At 38.0% G+C, this 23,447-nt stretch overlaps 2 protein-coding genes across 2 annotated transcripts; one reads left to right on the forward strand and one right to left on the reverse strand.

The window, feature by feature from the left end:
• Nucleotides 1-411: 411 nt before the first annotated feature.
• LOC100669250 (olfactory receptor 4P4-like) lies at nt 412-1,438 on the forward strand. The gene has a single exon (XM_003422713.3). The coding sequence runs from the start codon at nt 512-514 to the stop codon at nt 1,436-1,438; it is 927 nt and encodes a 308-aa protein (XP_003422761.2). The 5' UTR covers nt 412-511.
• Nucleotides 1,439-18,849: 17,411 nt separating this feature from the next.
• LOC100664995 (olfactory receptor 4C11-like) lies at nt 18,850-19,779 on the reverse strand. Its single transcript, XM_023541905.2, has one exon. It carries the CDS (start codon nt 19,777-19,779, stop codon nt 18,850-18,852), a length of 930 nt encoding a protein of 309 aa, XP_023397673.2.
• Nucleotides 19,780-23,447: the final 3,668 nt, after the last annotated feature.

The following is a 23,447-nucleotide window of genomic DNA, read 5'->3' on the forward strand; positions in this document are numbered from 1 at the left end:
ATGAGCTGATTGAAGTCTAATGGCATAACTCAACTTTCAGGATTTACATCAGTGCTAGACCCAGCAAAGGGCTGAGGATATATAGTGCCCTCCCTGCCTTTCAAGAACAGATGGAATGCTGTTTTATACATGCCATTAGTAAGTCATTATTAACGTTTAATACTGAAATTTCATCTCAAAATTTACCTGAAAATGAATGTTTCATCTTTTAAGTGTTTACCCTGTTGTTCATGGTAAGTGTTCAACTTTAGAATTTATCACAATTGCAACTGGTTAACTTTTTGCCATTACTGTTACTATTTGTCTGTTCTAATGAATTACACTCTACATGTGCATAGAGATAATATTTATTTTATTCATTGTTGTGCCCCTTACACAGAGTGAGTGAACTGCAATTAAATAAAAGGAAAACAAACATATATATAATGAATGACTTTGAAAATGAATCAATAATTACAAAAAATTCTAGTGTATTAACCTATACCTCTAAACTATCAACCTCACAGAAGCCATGGGCCATGAAAACATCACGGAATTTATCCTCCTGGGACTTTTTAGTGATGAGGGCACAAAGGCTGCCTGCTTTGTACTGTTCTCACTTTGCTACATTGCCATTCTCTCAGGAAACCTGCTCATTTTCCTTACCATCAAGGGCAGCCACCTCAGTGAGCAGCCCATGTACTTTTTCCTCAGCTACCTGTCCTTCATGGATGTCTGCTTTACCTCCACGGTAGCCCCAAAGCTGATCACGGACTTGCTGGTCCAGCAGAAGACCATCTCCTATAACAGCTGCTTGGCCCAGATGTTTTATGCCCACTTCTTTGGCACCACTGAGATCTTCATTTTGGTAGCCATGGCCTATGATCGCTATGCAGCCATCTGCAGACCCCTTCACTACGTGGTCATCATGAGCAGACAGGTGTGCTATGTCCTGGTGATGGCCTCTATTATGGGAGCATTTATCCATTCCATCCTGCAAGTACTGATTATTATCAAACTTCCTTTCTGTGGTCCCAATCAGATAGACCACTATTTCTGTGATGTATTCCCACTGCTGAAGCTGGCCTGCACAGACACTAGTTTGCCGGTCATTGTGATCGTCGCCACCACAGGGGTGTTGTCCATTTTGACCTTTGTTGCCTTGGTTATTTCTTACATCATCATCCTGTTAACCCTGAGGACCCGCTCCTCTGAGGGTCGCCGCAAAGCCCTCTCCACCTGTGGCTTGCACATCACTGTGGTGTTCATGTTCTTCTTGCCCCTCATCTTCACCTATGTCCCCACAGCTGATTCTGTCAGTGATGACAAGGTGTTTGCCCTATTTTACACTATGATTGCTCCCATGTTCAACCCCCTCATCTATACACTGAGAAACACAGACATGAAGAAAGCCATGAAGAAAGTGTGGTACCGAAGCAAGCTGTTTGAAGGGAAATGATGCCCTTGGTAGTGAGCTCTTTGCCTGATCTTACTCTTGCCACAGCATCATTAATGTTGACCAATGCAGCAGGTACAGAGAGGTGGTATGCTGTCATCTAAAGTCACAAGCCTTGAAGACAGAAGACCGGTTTGCCACTCTCTTTCTGGACTTCACTTCTCTGATTCTCTTCAAAAGAAGTGGATCAGAGGATCTCCAGAGCCATTTCGGCTCAGACATTCTGGAAACTATTCTGTTCTTCATGTTTCAGAGAGAGTGACATTATTATACTTCTATCAGGACAGATTATAAAGACTACATGATTTGGAAGTCATGCTTTAGGAAACAGATATCCTGACTGAGACAATTTTCACAGAGACAGATTATAAAGACTACATGATTTGGAAGTTATGCTTTAGGAAACAGATATCTTGACTGAGACAATTTTCATAGAGAGAGCTCCTAGGCATTTCTGTTTTTTGAGGTTTCCATTGCAATAAGAAATAAAGCAATGACAAAAAAAAAATTTTAAGTGTTACATATTTTAACTGTTCACATTGAACAAATTATGCAATGCAATTGTATTATTTACATTATACTGTACTTCTGAAGTCACTGTAATTCTGATTCATTCTGTTATATATAAGGTCACCATGAATTGGAGCTGACACCATGGTAACTAACAAGAATAGCAACTCTATATGTAGTATATTCTAATAATTAGAAGTTTCAAGTTGGATGAAGAACATCTTTTTTTTTTAATTTTATACACCTACTTCTCACTTATCAATTTTCTCATTTTCAGACATTTCACATCTACAACAATAGTAAAAAATCCACTATCAATTATTTTGTCCATTAACAACATATGTCTGGCATTGATGAATGCCAAAGAGAGAGGTGAGAGTAACGCTGGCTGAGATGTCAAGGTTATGTGTCAACTTGGCTGGACCATGAGTCTCAGTGGTTTGCCAGTTATGTACTGATGTAACTTGGCACTTGTGTAATGATGTAATCATTCTCCATTTTGTGATCTGATGTGGTGATCCTCCATTTTCATATAACACCGATTTTTGCATAACTACCTGGTCTTCGAAACCTCAACATGTTGATGATAAGGGAAGAGTGGGTGTAAATACATATGTATGACTTATTTAGGAGCTCTGATGGTGCAATGGTTGAGAGCTCAGCTGCTAACCAGAAGGTTAATGGTTTGAATCCATTGGAGACTTTCTGCGAGAAAGACCTCTTGATCTGCTTCCATAAAGATTACAGTCTATGAAAACCTATGGGGCACTTCTACTCTGTCACATGGGGTCTCTATGAATAAAAAATTGACTCAGTGGTGCACAACAACATGACTTATTTAAAACGTCATTTAAAAAGCCTTCATGAGTATACACACTGATTCTCTTTGTAAAGTGCCACACGGAAATCTCACACTGTGTGAATGACCCTGAGTTTAAGAAGGCACATACATAAAGAGATGGATGTACCTGTTGTGATATTTGTCAAGCAGCACTGCTTCATGTAAATAGCATCTTTTGAGGTGTTTTCTCACCATTTATAATATGTAAAGCTGTTTTTGACACACTAAGAAGAAATAAAGAAGATCAGACTAAGAAAAAGTGGGACCAATTGAAGACCAGGGCATAGGCCAAGATCACCTTTGGTATATTGAGGCATTTCTTTCATTTATAGATAATTTCTTGAGTTTTGGGAACTGGAAGGGAGTTTCTAGTATCACCTACTGTCATCTACTACCACAAAACACACAAGGAAAATGGGTGAGAAAATAGGTAAAAGCTCACCAAGTTTACAAATATGAGAGAACCAGAAATGATATTTTTTGCTTCTTTTTTCCACACCACAGCTTCCACTAAGAAAATGAATTATATACACTTAAAGCATTATCATTCTGAGTGTGGCAGGAATAAACATTTTAAGATCAGGGTATTTTTGAAGAAATTATCTGCAGGGTAAGGGAAGATTTCAGCAACAGGTTTTCTTTCCAAAAATCCACACGTGTATTGCCAAAAAAAATCAGGATATTTAGGATCCCAAGAGGAGGAAGAGGACTGATAAACTATATTGAAAAGGAGGCAAGAAAGACCATAGCTGAGGAAGCCAGGGTCTAGTTTTGATGTTGCTTGGTGGCAATTACCTCCTGACAGGAGTTTCCAATTCAGGAAGGTGAGGTGGACAAAGATATCTATAGTTTATGGGCAAGCAAGTGTCTAATTCTGACACCTATTTTTAAGAAGTCTGTTGTTGATACATACGTAGGCCCTGTTCTCCAGCAATGGATTAAGTTCGCTTATTGTGACAAATTTTCTATTTGGTTTCTCCCCCCAAAAAACAGGTCTTCCAGTAGTCTGTTTGAACATGGATTACAGTTGTCTTTTGTTAACCCTTGTTTTATAATTTATCAATGAAGAAAATGTCAAGGGGAATCTATCCAAGTGTGCTTCATGTTATGTTGAACTTTTTTTTTTATTAACTTTTATTGAGCTTCAAGTGAATGTTTACAAATCAAGTCAGTCCGTCACATATAAGTTTATATACATCTTACTCCATACTCCCACTTGCTCTCCCCCTAATGAGTCAGCCCTTCCAGTCTCTCCTTTCATGACAATTTTGCCAGCTTCCCTCTCTCTCTATCCTCCCATCCCCCCTCCAGACAAGAGTTGCCAACACAATCTCAAGTGTCCACCTGATATAATTAGCTCACTCTTCATCAGCATCTCTCTCCCACCCACTGACCAGTCCCTTTCATGTCTGATGAGTTGTCTTCGGGGATGGTTCCTGTCCTGTGCCAACAGAAGGTCTGGGGAGCATGGCCGCCGGGATTCCTCTAGTCTCAGTCAGACCATTAAGTATGGTCTTTTTATGAGAATTTGGGGTCTGCATCCCACTGATCTCCTGTTCCCTCAGGAGTTCTCTGTTGTGCTCCCTGTCAGGGCAGTCATCGATTGTGGCTGGGCACCAACTAGTTCTTCTGGTCTCAGGATGATGTAGGTCTCTGGTTCATGTGGCCCTTTCTGTCTCTTGGGCTCTTAGTTGTCGTGTGGCCTTGGTGTTCTTCATTTTCCTCTGCTCAAGGTGGGTTGAGACCAATTGATGCATCTTAGATGGCCGCTTGTTAGCATTTAAGACCCCAGATGCCACATTTCAAAGTGGGATGCAGAATGATTTCATACTAGAATTATTTTGCCAATTGACTTAGAAGTCCCCTCAAACCATGGTCCCCAGACCCCCGCCCTTGCTCTGCTGACCTTTGAAGCATTCCTTTTATCCCGGAACCTTCTTTGCTTTTGGTCCAGTCCAATTGAGCTGACCTTCCATGTATTGAATGTTGTCTTTCCCTTCACCCAAAGCAGTTCTTATCTACTGATTAATCAGTAAAAAACCCTCTCCCTCCCCCCCTCCCTTCCCCCTTCGTAACCACAAAAGTATGTGTTCTTCTCAGTTTTTACTATTTCTCAAGATCTTATAATAGTGGTCTTATACAATATTTGTCCTTTTGCCTCTGACTAATTTCACTCAGCATAATGCCTTCCAGGATCCTCCATGTTATGAAATGTTTCACAGATTCGTCACTGTGTTGAACTCTTCTTATATATCACCCATGAAGAAATAGTGGAAGAGGGGCTGACTGCACACTCAGGGTATAAAATTTGGCTTACATGCGTAGAATCAAAGTTATGTGCTTTCCTTCATATCTGTTCTTCCAAGCTTGACCTTTTTACACTTCTCCTGGCAAAGTAAACAACAACAAAAAAAACCCAAACCCATTGCCATCAAGTCAATTCCAATTGATGGTGAACCCACATGTTACACAGTAGAACAGATCCATAGGATTTTCTTGGCTATAATCTTTATGGAAACAGATAGCCAGATCTTTTCTTCCATGGCACTGCTGGGTGAGTTTGAACTGCCTCCCTTTTAGTTTAGCAACTGACAGTAAACTGCTTACACCACCCAGGGACATCCTGGTAAAGTATCTTTTACTAAATATTTGGGAGGTTTTAAAAATTTAAAAGCATTACTGAAAATCCCTACTTTCACAAATTGACCATGACTTTCTTGGATAAGTCAGCTCGCTAATGCTGTGTAACAAGCTATTCTAAAACTCATGGCTTACACAAGAATCATTTAATTCTTGTTCATGTGTCTGTGGGTCAGGGACCAATCATCTGACCTTGCCTGGGCTTAACTCCAGGCTTCATTTTGGGTTCAGGTATTCTCTATGTGACTATAATTCTTCTCATATATCAAAAAGAAGTTTCATCTTTTTCTTGGTTGGTTAGATTGTATTAAAGATTGGTAACCATACAAAGAAGGACTGGAAACATCAAAATTAACCAACCCCAATCAGGTACTACAAAAATAGTAAAATTCTTCAGACCTTGACATGTGACTTGGTACCAAGAGTGGGTATAGAGAAACAGAATTATAAGGGTGAGTTTTCTAAATTGGTCCTCAAGTGTGGTTAGTCTTAAAGATATTGATGACTCTGCTTCCAGTAGTTTCGAGGGCACTGCTAATCCGTGGTGTGAGGGGTAGCAACAGAAATACACAAAATATCACCACCAATAGGTAGGTACTGGTGACAGGTAAGGCTCTGGGTAATCACAGGTTCGATACATCCCTACGCTTTTTTCAGAATGAGAAGTAAAAATTAGCCAGTTGGTTGGTCCTATGCTCATTAGACAAAGTAGTGAAAAAAAAAAAAAAAAAATGAGCTCAAGTGCCACATAAACAATCTCAAATTTGCCACTTATGCCCTGAAAGAAGCCTTATTTCTTGTTGTAACAGAGCTGATATTGCCAAAAAATAAATCCAGAGTCTTATCCAAAGAGGCCTAATTACAACACCAGTTGAATCTCCAGCTTAGAGTGGTGTCTAAAGTTAAAGTGAGGGCTTTGATTTGGAAGAAATGGAATCCTGAATCTTTGGATGGGGAAATATGCACAGTGGTTAAGAGCTCAACTGCTAACCAAGAAGTCAGCAATTTGAATCCACCAGCTGTTCCTTGCAAATCCTGTGGAGCAGTTCTACTCTGTCCTATAGGGTTGCTATGAATCAGAGTCAATTCTATGGCAATGGGTTTGGTTTGGTTTGAAATCAAGAAGCTGAGCCCCTAAATTACACTTAATCACTCCTGCCAACAGAACCAGCCCTCTCACTCCCATCTGAAAGGATAAGTCCATCTTTGTCTGCTAAACCACCCTACCCAGTAAAACCATTAGCCGCTCCACTCTCATCTGATGAGATTAACCCACCTAGGTAGGAAGAGCCTTTGACTGAGATATTGCCTGGGATGGCATCTGAGTCATCACCTGACGAGGCATCTGAGTTATTACCTGGGGTGCCTCCTGAGGCAGATGACTTACAGAACATTGCTGAATGTTCTCAAAACATATCCCCACCAATCATTTTTGCTTCTAGATCTATAACTAGACTTAAATACCAGTGAACCCCAAAAGGTAAAGTGCAAAATATGACTCAGGAGGAGGTACACTACCCACCAAAAGAACTGCTTGACTTTTCTAATGTGTACAAACAGAGACCTGGGGAATATGGCAATGGCCATAAGGGTGTGGGATAATGATACAAGGAACATAAATTTTGGTCTTTTTTTTTTTTTGAGCCATTTATTTGGTTTTGTTATTTAAATTAAACCTTTTATTTTTTGAATATCGTATATTCACATGTACTTCTAAGAAATAATACAAAGAAATCCCATGTATCCTTTACCAGTTTCTCCCGGTGGTAAAACCATATGTCATGGATTGAAATGTGTCCCCCAAAAATATGTGTATTGATTTGGCTAGGCCATGATTCCCAGTATTGAGTGACTGTCCACATTTTGTCATCTGAAGTGATTTTCCTATGTGTCGTAAATCCTATTTCCATGATGTTAATGAGAAGGCATTAGTGGCAGTTCTGTGAATGAGACAGGACTCAAGCTACAAGATTAGGTTGCATTTTAAGCCAATCTCTTTTGAAATGTAAAAGAGAGAAGCGAGTGGAGAGACATGAGGATCTCATACCATCAAGAAAGCAGCACTGGGAACAGAGTGGATATTTTGGGCCCAGGGTTCCTGAGAAGAAAAACTCCTAGACCAGGGGAAAATTGATGACAAGGACCTTCCTCAAGAGTTGACACAGAGAGAAGGCCTTTCCCAGGAGCTGGCACCCTGAATTCAGACTTTTGGCCTAACGGACTGTGAGAGAATGAACTTCTGTTTGTTAAAGCCATACACTTGTGGTACTTCTGTTACAGCAGCACTAGATAACTAAGACACCCTAGTAGAGTATCATAACCAGAATATTGATATTGACACAATCCAGCAATGTTGTTCAGACTTCTCCAATCTTACATGCACTCCTGTGTGGAACTAGCTTCTCCCTGCTTTATTTTCCCTGCAGTACTTATTGCTCTTATGCTATATGCTTTACTTTTTTTTTTTAATTTTATTGTGCTTTAGGTGAAAGTTTGCAGAGCAAATTACTTTCTCATTCAAAAATTTATACAAAAATTGTTTTGTGACATTGGTTGCATTCCTTGGAATGTGTTAGCACTGTCCTTTCTAACCTGAATTTCCCATGTCCATTTGTTCAGTTTTTGTGTCCATTCCTCTCTTTTAGTCTTTGCTTTTAGGCAGATTTTGCCTAATTGATCTCCTGTACTTGATTGAACTGAGAAGCATGTTCCTCACACGTCTTAATGTTTGTTTTATAGGCCTTTGGCTAAAAGGTGGGCTTCAGGAGTGGCTTCAGTTCTGAGTTAGCAGGATATCATAGTCTCGGGATTTCTCCTACCTCTGTCAGGCAAGCAAGTCTGATCTTTTTTGTGAACTTGAATTTTATTCTACATTTTTTCTCCCACTCTATCTGGGACCCTCTATTGTGATTCTTGTCAGAGTAGTCAGGGGTGAGAGTTGGACACTACCTAGTTCTTCTAAGCTCAGGCTGGTGGAGGCTGTGGTTCATTTGGTCCATTAGTCCTTTGGACTATTTTCCTTGAGCCACTGGTTTTCTTCATTCCACTTTACTCCAGATAGGATAGGACCAATAGATGTATATGAGACGGGCACACACAAGTTTTTAAGGCCCCAGGAGCTACTCACCAAAGTAGGATGTAGAACATTTTCTTTAAGAATTATGTTATGTATGTTGACCTAGATGTCCCTCAAGACCATGATCCCCTGCCCTCAGCAGCAGTAATTTGCTCCCTTGACTTTGCCTTTGTCAAGTTGTGCTGACTTCCCAGATATTGTGTGTTGTCTTTCTTTCCCTTTGCCAAAGTTAACACTTGTCTGCTATCTAGTTAATCATTACCCTTACCTACTCTCACCACCCTCATAACCACCAAAGATTTTTTTTTTTTTCTATGTGTAAACCTTTTCTTGAGTTTTTGTAATAGCGGTCTTCTACAATATTTGTCCTTCTGTGATTGACATTTCACTCAGCATACTGCCCTCCAGATTCATTCTTGTTGTCAGGTATTTCATAGATTCATCATTTTTTTTTATCATTGTATAATATTTCATTGTGTGTATGTACCATAATGTTATCCATTCGTCTGTTGATGGACACTTAGGTTGTTCCCATGTCTCTGCTATTGTTAATAATGCTGCAATGAATGTGGGTGTGCATGTGTCTATTCATCTGGCAGCTCTTAATACTCTAAGATATGTTCTTAGGAGTGGGATTGCTGGGCCATACATTATTTCTATTGCTAGTTTTTTAAGGAGGTGCCATACTGATCTCCATAATGGAAACAAATATTTGTGTCATGTCCTGTCAAAGAGAACCAGGACATGAGTATCAGATAGTCAATAAAGACTATTATAACATCTGCTCTTAAATAATCTGATTAACTTCTTCACATTGTCATGCTGAATCCAAAAAAACCATTGCCATTGAGACAATTCCGACTCATAGCAACCCTATAGGACAGAATAGAACTGACCCATTAGGTTTTCAAGGAGCATCTGGTGGATTTAAACTGTCAACTTTTTGGTTAACGTTCACAGCTCTTAACCACTACGCCACCAGGGTTTCCATGTCATGTCATCAAAGTGCGAAAATATGATCCAATGAATGGTGTGACTCTAGATATAACATTTCACTTCTAAAGAAACCAATTCTCAATTTTGTAGCACAATGTCTTCAGCCATCATTCATGTATTCAATGAATATTTGCTGATTTTAAAAATTCTGTGAATCATGCTGTTCAGATGATATTTACTCTTTCAGGCTTTTTCTTGTTTTGACTGTCCATGGTTCTATGATTCTAATTTTATCTTGTGTTCGTACACGTTTTAACTTCCTTATTAGACTATGAGCTTGAGTAAGTTGTTGAACAACTTTTGGAAAATATTCCATAGGAAATCTGAAGGAATTAAGGCCTTAATGCATGTTAAAAAATATATATATACTGCTTTGTACTGAAACGTTGTATAGATAATACATGTAATTATCATTTTTTGTTATCATTATATTATTATTTTATGTCAGTATCACTATCATTTCTTCATTATATGAAGAGACTTTTGAAACAAAGGAAGTATCATTAAGTAATTCATTGATTGAACTACTAAAATTAAAGTTTATTCCCAACCACAGTTGCCCAGAATGGCCTTGAAATCCTCCCAGAAATGGCCCAACTCTCTAGTCTGCCATTGTAATAGATTCTCTATTAATTTATTAAACACTTAGTGTACGATGTCCACCTATACTTTAAACAATATATATGTTTACATACATACATGCACACACACTTCTGTTTATCAAGTTAATCTGTGAATATCAATTTTATATAATATTCTTAATATTTTTTTCTAGGCCTTAAGTATATACATTAATGACCAACCAATAGTCTAAGATGAAGAAAAGTATTTATAATTTATCTCATTTCCTTTATTTTTAGTAAACTGAACAAAATAAAAGGTATAAGAGCAGGTATTTACTGAGCACCAAATGCAATTTGGCATATTATCTAGTTTACTTCTATGCCTTTAAAAATTATCATTATTTGAAGTTAATATGTCAGTAGTGTGAAGCTTAGTGATAAAGTGTTTTTCCTTGTTCAAATAACTAGTGTATAACAATGGAAAGATTTGAACTCATATCTGTATAAAACCTAATTCCATGATTTTTATACCATTTCTTTTTATATGTAATGACTATTATATACATAATCCTCTCATACAAATAATGAATTCTTAAAATCTTAGAATTTCTCTAAGTATTTTCAAATGACTTTCTTGTCAGTTTTATAAATGTATTCATTGACTGCTATATGATAAATCTTGTGCCCTTTTTTCCAGAATAAACTCCAATGATTTAATAATCACTGTCCACTGTCCTTGTGTAGGACTCCCTGGCTTGTGCAACAGTTAACATGCTTGGCTGCTAACCACAGAGATGGAGCTTGGGTCACCTACACGTGCCTCAGAAGAAAGACCTGATAATCTATTTCTGAAAAATCAGCCAAAAAAAACCCTGTGTAGCACAGTTCTACTGTGACACACATGGCTTCACCGTAAGTTGGAATTCACTAAATTACAACTTTTTTTTTTTTTTTTTTTTTTTTGGTTTAGTCGTACCTAACTTACTGTCCACAGAGGGATATGCTCTCAATGAATATGATTTCATTCCATGTGCTGAGTGCAATGACAATTTACAAACCTAAAATGGAAGAACTCTTGGAGAAAATAACACCAGAGTTGAATCTTGAATGACTAGTCACGCTTTCAGACATTAAAAAAGATGGAAAAGACAATCCCTACAAAGAGAATAGTATGAATGCCCAAACTGTCTCAGCATCATTAACAGTATTCTCCCTGACCTCCTCCATGTGTCTTTCAGTTTGTCATACTGTGGGGGCTTGCTTGTTGCTGTCTTGCTGGAAGCTGTGCTACAGGTATTCAAATACCACCAGGGCCAGCACAGTGGACAGGTTTCAGCTGAGCTTCCAGAATAAGATAGCCTAGGAAGAAGGACCTGGTGGTCTACTTCTGAAAATAATTTTAAAAATATTGTTGCCATCCAGTCAATTCTAACTCATAGTGACCCTATAGATTAGAGTAGAACTGCCCCATAGGATTTCAAAGGAATGCCTGGTGGATTCAAACTGCCTATCTTTTGGTTAGCAGCTGAACTCTTAACCACTACACCACTTTAAGAATAGCAGCAGAACATTGTCTGATATAGTGCCAGAAGAGCCCCTCAGTTTGCAAGGCACTAAAAGATGACTGCAGAAGAGCTGCCTCCTCAAAGTAGAGAAGACCTTAATAACCTGGATGCAGTCAAGTTTTCGGGACTTTCACTTGCCGATGCAGCATGACTAAAAAGGAGAAGAAACAGCTACAAACATTCATTAGTATTCAGAACATGGAATGAACGAAGTATGAATCTAGGAAAATTGGAAATCATCAAAAATGAAATGGAACACATAAAGATCGATATCCTAGGCATTAGTGAGCTGAAATGGACTGGTATTGGCCACTTTGAATCAGACAATCATATGGTCTACTGTGCTGGGAGTGACAACTTAAAGAGGAATGGCTTTGTGCTCATCGTCAAAAAAAAAATTTCAAGATCTATGCTGAAGCACAACCCTGTCAGTGATAGGATACTATCCATATGCCTACAAGGATACCAGTTAATATGACTACTATTCAATTTTATGCACCAACCACTAAGGCCAAAGGTGAAGAAATAGAAGATTTTTACCAACTGCTGAGGTCTAAAATTGATGGAATATGCAATCAGGATGCATTGATAATTACTATTGATTGGAATGCAAAAGTTGGAAAGAAAGAAGAAGAATCTGTATTTGGAAAATAGGGTCTTGGTGATAGAAATGATGCTGGAGAGAGCATAATAGAATTTTGCAAGACCATTGACTTCTTCACTGCAAATACCTTTTTCAACAACATAAATGGTAACTACACACATGGACCTAGCCAGATGGAATAAACATGAATCAAACCACCTACATGTGTGGAAAGAGACTATGGAAAAGCTCAGTATCATCAGTCAGAACAAGGCCAGTGTCTGATTGTGGAAAAGACCATCGATTGCTCATATGCAAGTTCGAATTGTAACCAAAAAAAAATTAGAAGTCCATGAGAGCCGAAGTATGGCCTTGAGTATACTCCACTTGAATTTAGAGGCCATCTGAAGAAGATATTTGATGCATTGAACATTGACTGAAGACCAGACGAGTTGTGGAATGACATCAAGGACATCATACATGAAGAACGAAAGAGATCATTAAAAAGACAGGAAAAAAAGAAAAGACTAAAATAGATGTCAGAAGAGACTCTGAAACTTACTCTTGAATGCAGAGTAGCTAAAGCGAAAGGAAGAAATGATGAAGTAAAAGAGTTGAAAGGAAAATTTCAAAGGGCATCTCAAGAAGACAAAGTCCAGTATTATAATGACATGTGCAGAATCCTGGAGTTAGAAAACCAAAAGGGAAGAACATGCTTGTCATTTCTCAAGTCGAAAGAACTGAAGAAAAAAATTCAAGCCTTGAGTTGCAATACTGAAGGATTCTACAAAGAAAATATTAAATGATGCAGGAAGCATCAAAAGAAGATGGAATGAATATACAAAGTCACCATACCAAAAAGAACATTCAACCATTTCAGAAGGTAGCATATCATCAGGAACTGATGGTACTAAAGGAAGAGGTCCAAGCTGTACTGAAGTCACTAGTGAAAAACAAGGCTCCAGGAATTGAGGGAATACCAATTGAGATATTTCAACAAATGGATGCAGTGCTGAAGTGCTCACTTGCCTATACCAAGAAATTTGGAAGACAGCTACCTGACCAACAGACTGGAAGAGATCCGTATTATATCTATTCCAAAGAAAGGCAATCCCCCCGAATGTGGAAATTATTGACCAACATCATTAATATCACAAACAAAGTTTTGCTGAAGATCATTCAAAAGTAGTTATAGCAGTATGTTGGCGGGGAACTTCCAGAAATTCAAGCCAAAATCAGAAGAGGACATGGAACCAGGGATATTATTGCTGATATCAGATGGATCCTGGTTGAAAGCAGAGAATACCAGAAAAATGTTAACCTGGGTTTTATTGACTATCCAAAGGCATTGGACTGTGTGGATCATAACGAATTATAGATAACATTGCTAATAATGGGAATTCCAGAACACTTAATTGCACTCTTGAGAAGCCTGTACCTAGATCAAGAGGCAGTCATTCCAACAGAACAAGGGGATACCGTGTGGTTTAAAGTCAGGAAAGTTATGTGTTAGGCTTGTATTCTTTCACCATACATATTCGATCAGTATGCTGAACAAATAATCTGAGAAGCTGGACTATACCAAGAATGGAACATCAGGATTGGAGGAAGGCTCATTAACAACCTGCCTTATGCAGATGATGCAATCTTGCTTGCTGAAAGTGAAGAACACTTGAAGCACTTGATGATGAAGATCAAAGACCACAGCCTTTAGTATTGATTACACTTCAACATAAAGAAAACCGAAATCCTCATAACTGGACAAATAAACAACATCATGATAAACAGAGAAAAGTTTAAAGTTGTCAAGGATTTCATTTTACTTGAATCTACAATCAACACTCATGGAACTAGCCGTCAAGAAATCAAATGACACATTGTATTGGGCAAATCTGCTGCAAAAGATCTGTTTAAAGTGATAAAAGGCAAAAATATCACCTTGAAGACAGGTGTGTCTGACCCGAGCCATGGTGTTTTCAATCACCTTATGTGGATGGGAAAGTGGACAATGAATGAGGAAGACTGAAGAACAATTGACACCTTTGAATTACGGTGTTGGTGGAGAATATTGTATATACCATGGACTGCCAAAAGAATGAACAAATCTTTCTTCTAAGAAGTAAAACCAGAATGCTCCTTAGAAGCAAGGATGGGGAGACTATTTCTCACATACTCTGGAAATGTCATCAGGAGGGATCAATCTCTGTAGAAGGACATCATGCCTGGTAAAGTAGAGGGTCAGCAAAAAAGAAGAAGACTCTCAATGAGGTTTATTGATACAGTGGCTGTAACAATGGGCTCAAGGATAACAACAATTGTGAGAATAGTGCAGAACCTGGCAGTGTGTTGTTCTGTTGCATATAGGGTTGCTAGGAGTTGGAATAGCCAGGACAGAGCCTAACAACTCTTTGTCCTTTGTTCATTTTCAGTAATCTCATATGCCTTATAATCCAAAAAACCCATTGTCGTTGAGTCGATTCTGACTCATAAGCGACCCTATAGGACGGAGTAGAACTGCCCGACAGAGTTTCCAAGGAGCACCTGTTGGATTCAAACTGCTGACCTCTTGGTTAGCAGCCATAGCACTTAACCACTATGCCACCAGGGTTTCCATATGCCTTAGAGGCTCTAAACCTTGAACTCACATTAGCTGTCTTACTTGGTTCCTCTCACAGAACTTTCTCCTTAAATCCATTCTTTTTGTCTTCCCTTTAAATTTGTGATCTGGTTTATCTCTGTTTTTCTAGTTATATTGCCTGGTATCTAGGCAACAAGTCCCCTTGGTTGCACAGTACATAATAGCCAGGTGCCAGTCCTGCCCTTATCTGGGAATATGACTCCTAATTGTTTCGCATGTGTGGAGGCCAGCTGTATATACCACCCTAGTCACCCCTGGCTCCCAAGTTTTAGTCTGGGAGAAAGAGCAAGGTATATCTTGGTCATCCAGTGTAAGATATCAGAGTTTTCAGATCCAAGAATGGAGAGGTATGACAAGAACAATTTTTAATATTGTTCTGTTAAATATATTTGATTGAAGAGGGTGTTGCCATACAAAAAAACTGATATCATATGTTCAGAAATTTTATTTTGCATGTATTCTCATGTATTTTATTATGAAAATGTTTATTGCAAAAATTATGAAAAATTTCAAATGAATAAAACTGTGTAACTCAAATACGTATCAGGATATAGAAATTTCCATTAACCTACGTATTTTGCTTATGCTGCTTTCCAGATAATCTCTGCCCCATCAAATCTCACAGCCAACTGCTATTCTGATTTTTTTTTTTCCCCACCATGGCTTAGTTTTGCCTGTTTTAAAACTTAACATAAATAAAAGTTTGTAGAATTTACTCCTTTATATATGGCTTCTTTACTCAGCAAAATATTTTTGGGAATTATCAATGCTGTTGTGAGTATCAGTAGTTCATGCTTTTTTTAATCACTGAGGAATATTTTAATCTGTATTAGCAAACCACAGTTCATCCATTTTTTCGACTGATGGATACTTGCGTATTATACACAAAACTGCTGTGAACATTATAGCAGAAGTTTTTTTTGGTGAACATATTATTTTTCTTGGAAAAATAGGAATGAAATTGTTGGGACATATGATAAGTGTAAGGAACCCCAGTGGTGCAGTGGTTAAGCACTTGGCTGCTAAACAAAAGGCCAGTGATCTGAACTCACCAGCTGCTCTGTGGAATAAAGATGTGGCTGTCTGCTTCTGTAAAGATTATAGCCTTGAAAACCCTATAGGGCAGTTCTACTCTGTTCTATTGGGTCTCTATGAGTTGGAATTAACTCAATCGCTAATGGGTATAATAAGTGTAAGGGGCCCTGGTCCTGCAAAAGGTTAAGCAGTTTAAGACCAAAAAACCAAACCTGCTGATGTTCAATCAATTCTGACTCACAGCGACCCTATAGGACAGTGTAGAGTGGCCGGTGTATTTGAACTGCCAAACTTTTGGTTAGCAGCCTTAGCTCTCAACCACTGCACCTCTGCTAACAAAAAGGCTCGTGGTTCGAACCTATGCAGCAGATCAATGGGAGAAAGATCTGGTGATCTGATTCCATAAAAATTATAGCTAAGAAAATCCTATGCATCAGTTCTACTCTGTCACACGGGGTGGCTATAGTTGAAAATGACTCAATGGTACCAAACGACAACACAGCAAGTGTCTTAGTCATCTAACGCTTCAATAACAGAAATGCCATAAGTGGATGTCTTTAACAAACACAGATTTATTGTTTCACATGATAAAAGTCCAAATTTAGGGCATCAGCTCCAGGGGAATGCTTTCTCTCTCTGTAGGCTTAGGGGGAAGCTGCTTGTCATGAATTTTCCCTGGTCCAGGAGCTGCTCAGTGGAAAGACTCCAAGTCCAAAGAACTCATTCTGTTCCCAGGGCTTCTTTCTTAGTGCAAAATTTCCCTCTCCTCTCTGCTGGCTTCTCTCTTTTACATCTCAAAAGAGATGGACTTAATATATAACCTAATCTTGTAGACTGAATCTTGCCTCATTAACATAAACGCCTTTAATTCTGCCTCATTAACATCATAGAGGTTAGGATTTACAACACATAGAATAATCACAGCTGATTACAAAATGGTGGACCACCACACAATACCGGGAATCACGGCCTAGCCAAATTGATACACATTTTGGGGAGACCCAATCCAAACCATAACAATAACCCCATGTTACATTTTATAATAAACAGCCAGAATCTACTGCAATAGGGCAAATGTTGTGACCATAATATTCACAAATAGGGTTTCTGTTTTATACAGGGGAGAATTAACAAGACAAAAAAAAAAACCAGGGTGGGGAAATGGAATGAAAGGGTACCATAATTGGATAGTAAGTCAAAGAACCTTATGCTAATGATAGTCTATTTTTACAATGGGCTCTTAATGAGGGGTTGTATGCTGGCTCAGGTTGAGCAGGGGCCAAAGTTCAGGGACCTGGGGAAAGGAAAGATGCTTAGCCAAAGTTTGGTTACCAAGCATCTTCTTCCAACTGGCCCATGGGACAAGCTGTTCAGCTAATCATTTATGAAGCAAAGAATGGAAATATGGGAGTATGCCTAGCCTTGTCATAAGTAAAGAAGGTGCATTCTTGAGTTGTATTTAAGTCATATGGTAAAGGATGTTTGGCAGTTTTCCAGAACATGAAAGTGTGTTGGGGGTGGGAGGGTTAACCATGGCTGTTTTCCAGGATCAAAGGGATCACCTAAAATTCAATACTGTCAAGGACATTTCCATTCTCTGTTAAATACATGGCCCTCCTTATGCATGAAAAGTTAACCTGGGGACACTAGTTTAGTCTTCAAACTTCTTAATGTCTTTGAAAATAAGAAGTGAGAACACAGGAAACAAGTAATATTTTATTAAATTTATCTTAAAAATAACCTCTGACAGGAGATCATTGTTAGTATTGGTAGTTTTGTGTGACTAAAGAATTAAAAGCCACATTAAAATGAAGTGGACCTTGGTAATGGTAAAAATATATTACGTTTTAGTACACTGATATGCAGGAATATCAAAGTTTACGACATAACCCATAGCATACACAGCCGAGGTGCTACTGTTAAAATGCTTTATCCACCGTGGGCACCAAAATTTTGCTGGCAATTTTAACCTGGGAATCTACACAGCCTTCCATTACAAATTATTATTCCTGCTGCAACCATGGATTCTTCTTACTCTAACTGGGGAAAAGTTTCCTGTGAATTTTCTGAATGCCTATGGTAATTTTCCAGACACATCTTTAAACAAAATAATATTGTATCATTAATTGGCTTTAACTAAGTTTCGAATTATCTGCCTTTCTGTCTAAGAAAATACATACTATCTCCAGTTTATTTTTATTTAATCCTGATAATACACATTATTTCACTTTCCTACTTTTAGAGTTTCAGAGTTCTGTAGCTGAGCTTCTGCACACCAACCACATTTCATAAATAGCTGAATATGGCAAGCCCCACTGTAATGCTAAATTAAAAACAACCTGTAAAAAAATCCTGTGGCATCTTAATAACATAAGAAAATAATGAGAAAAAACTACTTTGGAGTATCAGTAAATAAAAAAAGAAGGCTTTGATTAAAAAAGATGGACTTTTTAAAGACAATCCAGTGATAAAATGGGATGGATTTCTCAATATCTCAGTAACACTGAGTTCCCTTTCCTTGGAGATGTTCAAAGGAAGAAGGACACCTTATTGGAAATGAATTACAGACAGAATGGAAGATCACAGAGAATTAGTTGCACTTTATTTACAGATTCTCACAAGTCTGAATGGCTGCGATTACATAAATGTCTATTTATCAGAACACAAACTACTGAATTCAGAATTGAGATGTTTAGCCCATGGTCAGCAATGTCAGAGTTGAGCTTGCAGGAAAAGATTGGGTCAGGCTGATGTCAGTTTGGTCCATAATTATCTGACTTATTCTGACACTCTAGCTATGACACAAAACATGATGCTAACCATTTATCTTGCTTGTATACTGGGAAAAAAAGAGCAACACAAAGCCTTACATATGGTTATATATTATTCACACAATAATCACACATTATCATATTTGATGTCTGTATTAATTCAGTCAAACCATTACTGGATAATCAAATCTCCAATTCAGCCTTTGCTTTCTGAAGTAATTTTGATACTCCATAACTTTCTCATGGCATTTTTCACTTCTGCATTCCTTAATGTATAGATAAGTGGGTTGAGAAAGGGTGTTCCAATGGTATAAAACACTGCCACCATCTTGTCCATGGAGAAAGTGGTTTGTGGACGTATATATATGAATATACACGGAACAAAGAATAAGACAACTACAATGATGTGGGAGGTACAAGTGGAAAGGGCTTTTTTCCTCTCTTCTGCACTGTGGTTTCGCAAAGAATACAACATGACAATATATGAGATCATCAGAATGAAGAAACTGATTGAGCAAGTGGCCCCACTATTGAACACTACCAGTAGGTTACTGACATAAGTGTCCATGCAAGCAAGTTTTAATAAGGGCTGCAAATCACAGCAATAATGATCAATTAAATTGGGTCCACAGAAGGGCAGTTTCCAGATCAGAACATTCTGAGTAATAGAATGTATTAAAGCAGCTATCCAGGCAAGAATGATCAAGATAATGCAGACCTCTCGTCTCATGATGGTCGGGTAATGCAACGGATTACAGATGGCCAAATAGCGATCAACAGCCATGAGGACGAGGACAAAGACCTCCACGGGTCCAAATAAATGCATTGCGAAGACTTGTGTCATACTCTCATTACAGGATATGACTTTCTCTGCAGAGAAAGCATCTACAATTAGTCTCGGTGCCGTGGAAGTTGAAAAGCAGGTATCAGCAAAGGACAAAGGAAATAGTAAGAGGTACATGGGACTCCCAAGAGACCAGCTGAACTTGATGGTCACAATAATGAGCAAATTCCCCACCACAGTTCCAATGTAGAAAATGAAGATTATAAACACCGTTTTCTGCCTCAGAGGATCCTGTGTCAATCCTAACAGTATGAACTCAGTTACACTCTTATTTTGCTGCATTGTTTCACTAGATGTGGGGAAAGTAGAGGTTAGAAATAGTTTATCTGAAAGGAAAAAAGCAATAATTTTATAAAACTAATACTGCATTTGGAGCTTGAATACCTAAGCTTGATCACGAAACTTGCACTTATGAATGGGTAACCATTTATTTTTCTGTATGATTTTTCCTGAATATAAATAAAATAGAATTCATAATACTTAATCTAGTTCCCTGATTGCATATGACTGTGTAATAGGAAGATAATAAAAAAGTAAAGAAGTCTTCAGACACAATACACTTTAATGTTGGGGATTTGATAAAAGTGAATAATTTCCTGAGTTGAATGTATTTCTTCATTTTTTATCAGGGACCTGCCAATATTATAGAGAATGGGCTGAAAAAATAGAGAAAATTTTTGCATAATAGATTTCAGAAATCAATTTGTAGTAAGGAACATGTAAATAAATAACAAACCCATTGCCACCGAGTCAGTTCTGACTCAAAGCAACCCTATAGGACAGAGTAGACCTGCCCCATACAATTTCCAAGGGGTGTGGTTAGCAGCTACAGCACTTAACCGCTATGTCACTAGGGCTTCCAAATAAATAATAGACAAAAATTAAAATAACAATAAAAGAGACCCTGTACTTAACAAAAGAACTAAAGAAATTAAAAGATGCCCATACACAATTAAATACATTATCATTAAAACTGCAATTTGATATCATTTTCACCTATCAGATAGCAATGTGACCTTTTTGATAAACGTTTGTTAATGTATATACAGTACATGCAAAGGTGTGGAAAACCATCAGTCTCACACATTTTTGGTAGGAGTTAAAGTGGGTGCAATCTCTTAAGGGGTGATCCCCCATATAGAGGATATTACAAGTGCACATCCACATCAGCCAGTAATTCTGTTGTTCTGCAGATACACTTACTCACACGCACAAAGAAAACCGCTGGGTCACTTTCCATGGTAGCAAAAGATGGGAAACAATTTAAATGTTCATCAGAACTTAATAAACCAGAGTTGGCCCTTTTACGCAATCATAGTTTAAAGAAAAAAAGGACCATTATGTATGTAATGGTCTTTAAAATGTATTGCAGAATGAAAAAAAATTTTTTTTTAAATAGGGAATATAAATGTATGCTTAGACTGTAATATTTCCATTAAAATCAGGATAATTTATATCACACATACATAGGCTTATACAAATAAATTGTGTTGAGAAGAGTACCAAGGACAATCATAGTATCTATAATATCTAGAATGCAGGAGAGGGAACCTGCATTCTAGGCATCAGAGATGGAGAGAGATCTACTTTTAGAGATGTGCCCTTTGGAAATCATAAAAACATTCTGTAATCATGTGTTGCATTAAAAAATAAAGATTTAAAAAATCTTATCTAAGGAGATGATCTGATTAACTTATTTGCATTTGCATGTTACTGAGCCCTCAGATGGCCTTCATACTTATGCAGGAGGCACCACAATATTCTAGGGCTACACTGGATTCCAGGAGCTTGAGTATACAATGAGTCAGCTACAGAGGCAGTTCTGAAACTCAGTGCTCTTTAACTACGTTATACCTCACCACACTGCCATGCAACTGCAGGCTCTTAGTCTTGGATGTTTTCCAGAGCTACTGTTAGTCAAACTCTTAATCACAGAAATGAAAAAGTGTTTGTAATGTCTATCAACTAATTATGATATCTTGATCTATCTAATCTATCATCTATCTGTCTACCTACCTACCTACCTACAGACAGACTTACACACATAAGGCACATAATTGGTATCCATTAGAATGATATACAATACGAGTGACACACTAGAACTAAGCAACATAAGGAGAGGGATTTTTGTCTTCTCACTGCTGAATTTCAGCAAAAAAAAAAAAAAAGCAGGTGTTTAATAAATATATATGTATACAAGGAGTGAAAGAATTAAGGAGGATTTTCCATAGGTAAAATTCTATAACGTCTCATACTAGTCTACACTTGGTTGCCACTGAGGAGATACGAAGCCGGGAGCCTACTCTAACCACAGCAAAATAAACCTTGGTGGTGTAGTGGTTAAGTGCCACGGCTGCTAACCAAAGTGTCGGCAGTTAAAATCCGCCAGGCACTCCTGGGAAACTCTATGGGGCAATTCTACTCTGTCCTGTACGGTCGCTATGAGTCGGATTCGACTCGATGGCACTGGGTTTAGTTTTGGTTTTGAAGCATTTCTGGAACACTCAAAAGATAATATTTCTATTTGCTATCTTCCTCATCCTCATCTATCAAAACCATTTACCTTGTAGTGCTCGAATACCATACATATATTTTATTTCTGCCTTCTCACTTTAGATTGTAAATCCCTCATAGAAAAGTCTCTAAACTATCCTTCCACAATTGACTTCTATGTGTTACTTATTGCGGTCACAACAGATTGATTTTCTTAAAATACTAAAGACATCTATGTTACTATCAAATAAAAATGTTACCAGATTTTATGCAGAGTTGAAAATGCTCAGCTACTCTCTTTTCTTCCCAGGATAATTTAGAAGTTTCACGCTTTTTAGAAAAAAAAAAAAAAAAGCTTCTAAAATTATCTTTGATCTCAAAAGGATGCTTAGGTTCCCATCTATTAGAAGGCAATCTGAGTTGCTGATAGTTTCATCCCACACACTTGGAAATCTAACCTCACACAAGATTTTGACTGGGAAATGCTTGCCTTTTGCCTTCCCTGGAGGGGCATTTAGCGTGAAAAAAAAAAAAAAAATGATGCAAAATATAGCAGTCTGGGGAAAATCATTCCCTAAGTGTCCATTTCCTCCTAATTAAGAAACTTGAGCCAGGTGTGATACAGAGCTTTTCCTCAATTTGTCTTCTTAGATTATGGGGTAACCTATTCTTGAAATTAAAGGTGCAAGTTTTGGTCATAAATGACACTTTTTTACTAGAGAAGGGAAAGTGGTCATCTATTACCCAGATCTTTGTAATAACATTCTTTGATAAAAAGAACCAGGACTTCTCAAGAAATGGCTGCTGATTATAGGATTGGGACAAGGAACGTACAAGAGGAATTGAGGCATCTTGCAGCGCCAGAGAGGAAGAAAGTACTCAAGCACGCATTTGCGCGTGTGAGTGCACGCGCGCACACGTGAGCGTGCACACACACATAAAAACCCATGCAAACACACACAAAGAATGGTGAGGATATGCCAAATGAACACAGGATACAACTGAAAGAGCTCCCATTGATCAAAACGTTAAAAATGTGATCAACAAAATACAACAGTACTAGACTATACATCAAAGTATAAAATAAGTATCTATTAGTCCATAAAAAAAAATGATATATATATATAAATACACATAACTGAATACACAACTGAATGGGGAGAAAAAACTAATTTAATTTCCTGTACATAAGAATTCCAAATGATCTGTGCAGATATGGCAACCTTAAAGAAATAGAGCATAGCTTTCTAACTTTTATGTGTGGATGGCGAAGTGGCTTCCTTCCAAAGAGTACAATATGGAAATGAGACCAGCAGTACATCAGCCATCTTGATTACACAAGGGGCAGTGCCAAGGGGCTGAGCATGTCTTCTTGAGTAACACAGAGAGTTAACTCCCAGTGTGGAAGCTATTCCTTTATCAGGCAAAACAGGAACTAACCTATCCTTTTAGAGTAT

The sequence above is a fragment of the Loxodonta africana genome, chromosome 7, assembly GCF_030014295.1.
Source record: "Loxodonta africana isolate mLoxAfr1 chromosome 7, mLoxAfr1.hap2, whole genome shotgun sequence".
Classification (NCBI taxonomy): domain Eukaryota; kingdom Metazoa; phylum Chordata; class Mammalia; order Proboscidea; family Elephantidae; genus Loxodonta; species Loxodonta africana.

What these genes read in the sequence shown, in the direction of transcription:
- LOC100669250 (XM_003422713.3), top strand. Translation starts at nt 512, where the DNA reads ATGGGCCATGAAAACATCACGGAATTTATCCTCCTGGGACTTTTTAGT.
- LOC100664995 (XM_023541905.2), bottom strand. Translation starts at nt 19,779, where the DNA reads ATGCAGCAAAATAAGAGTGTAACTGAGTTCATACTGTTAGGATTGACA.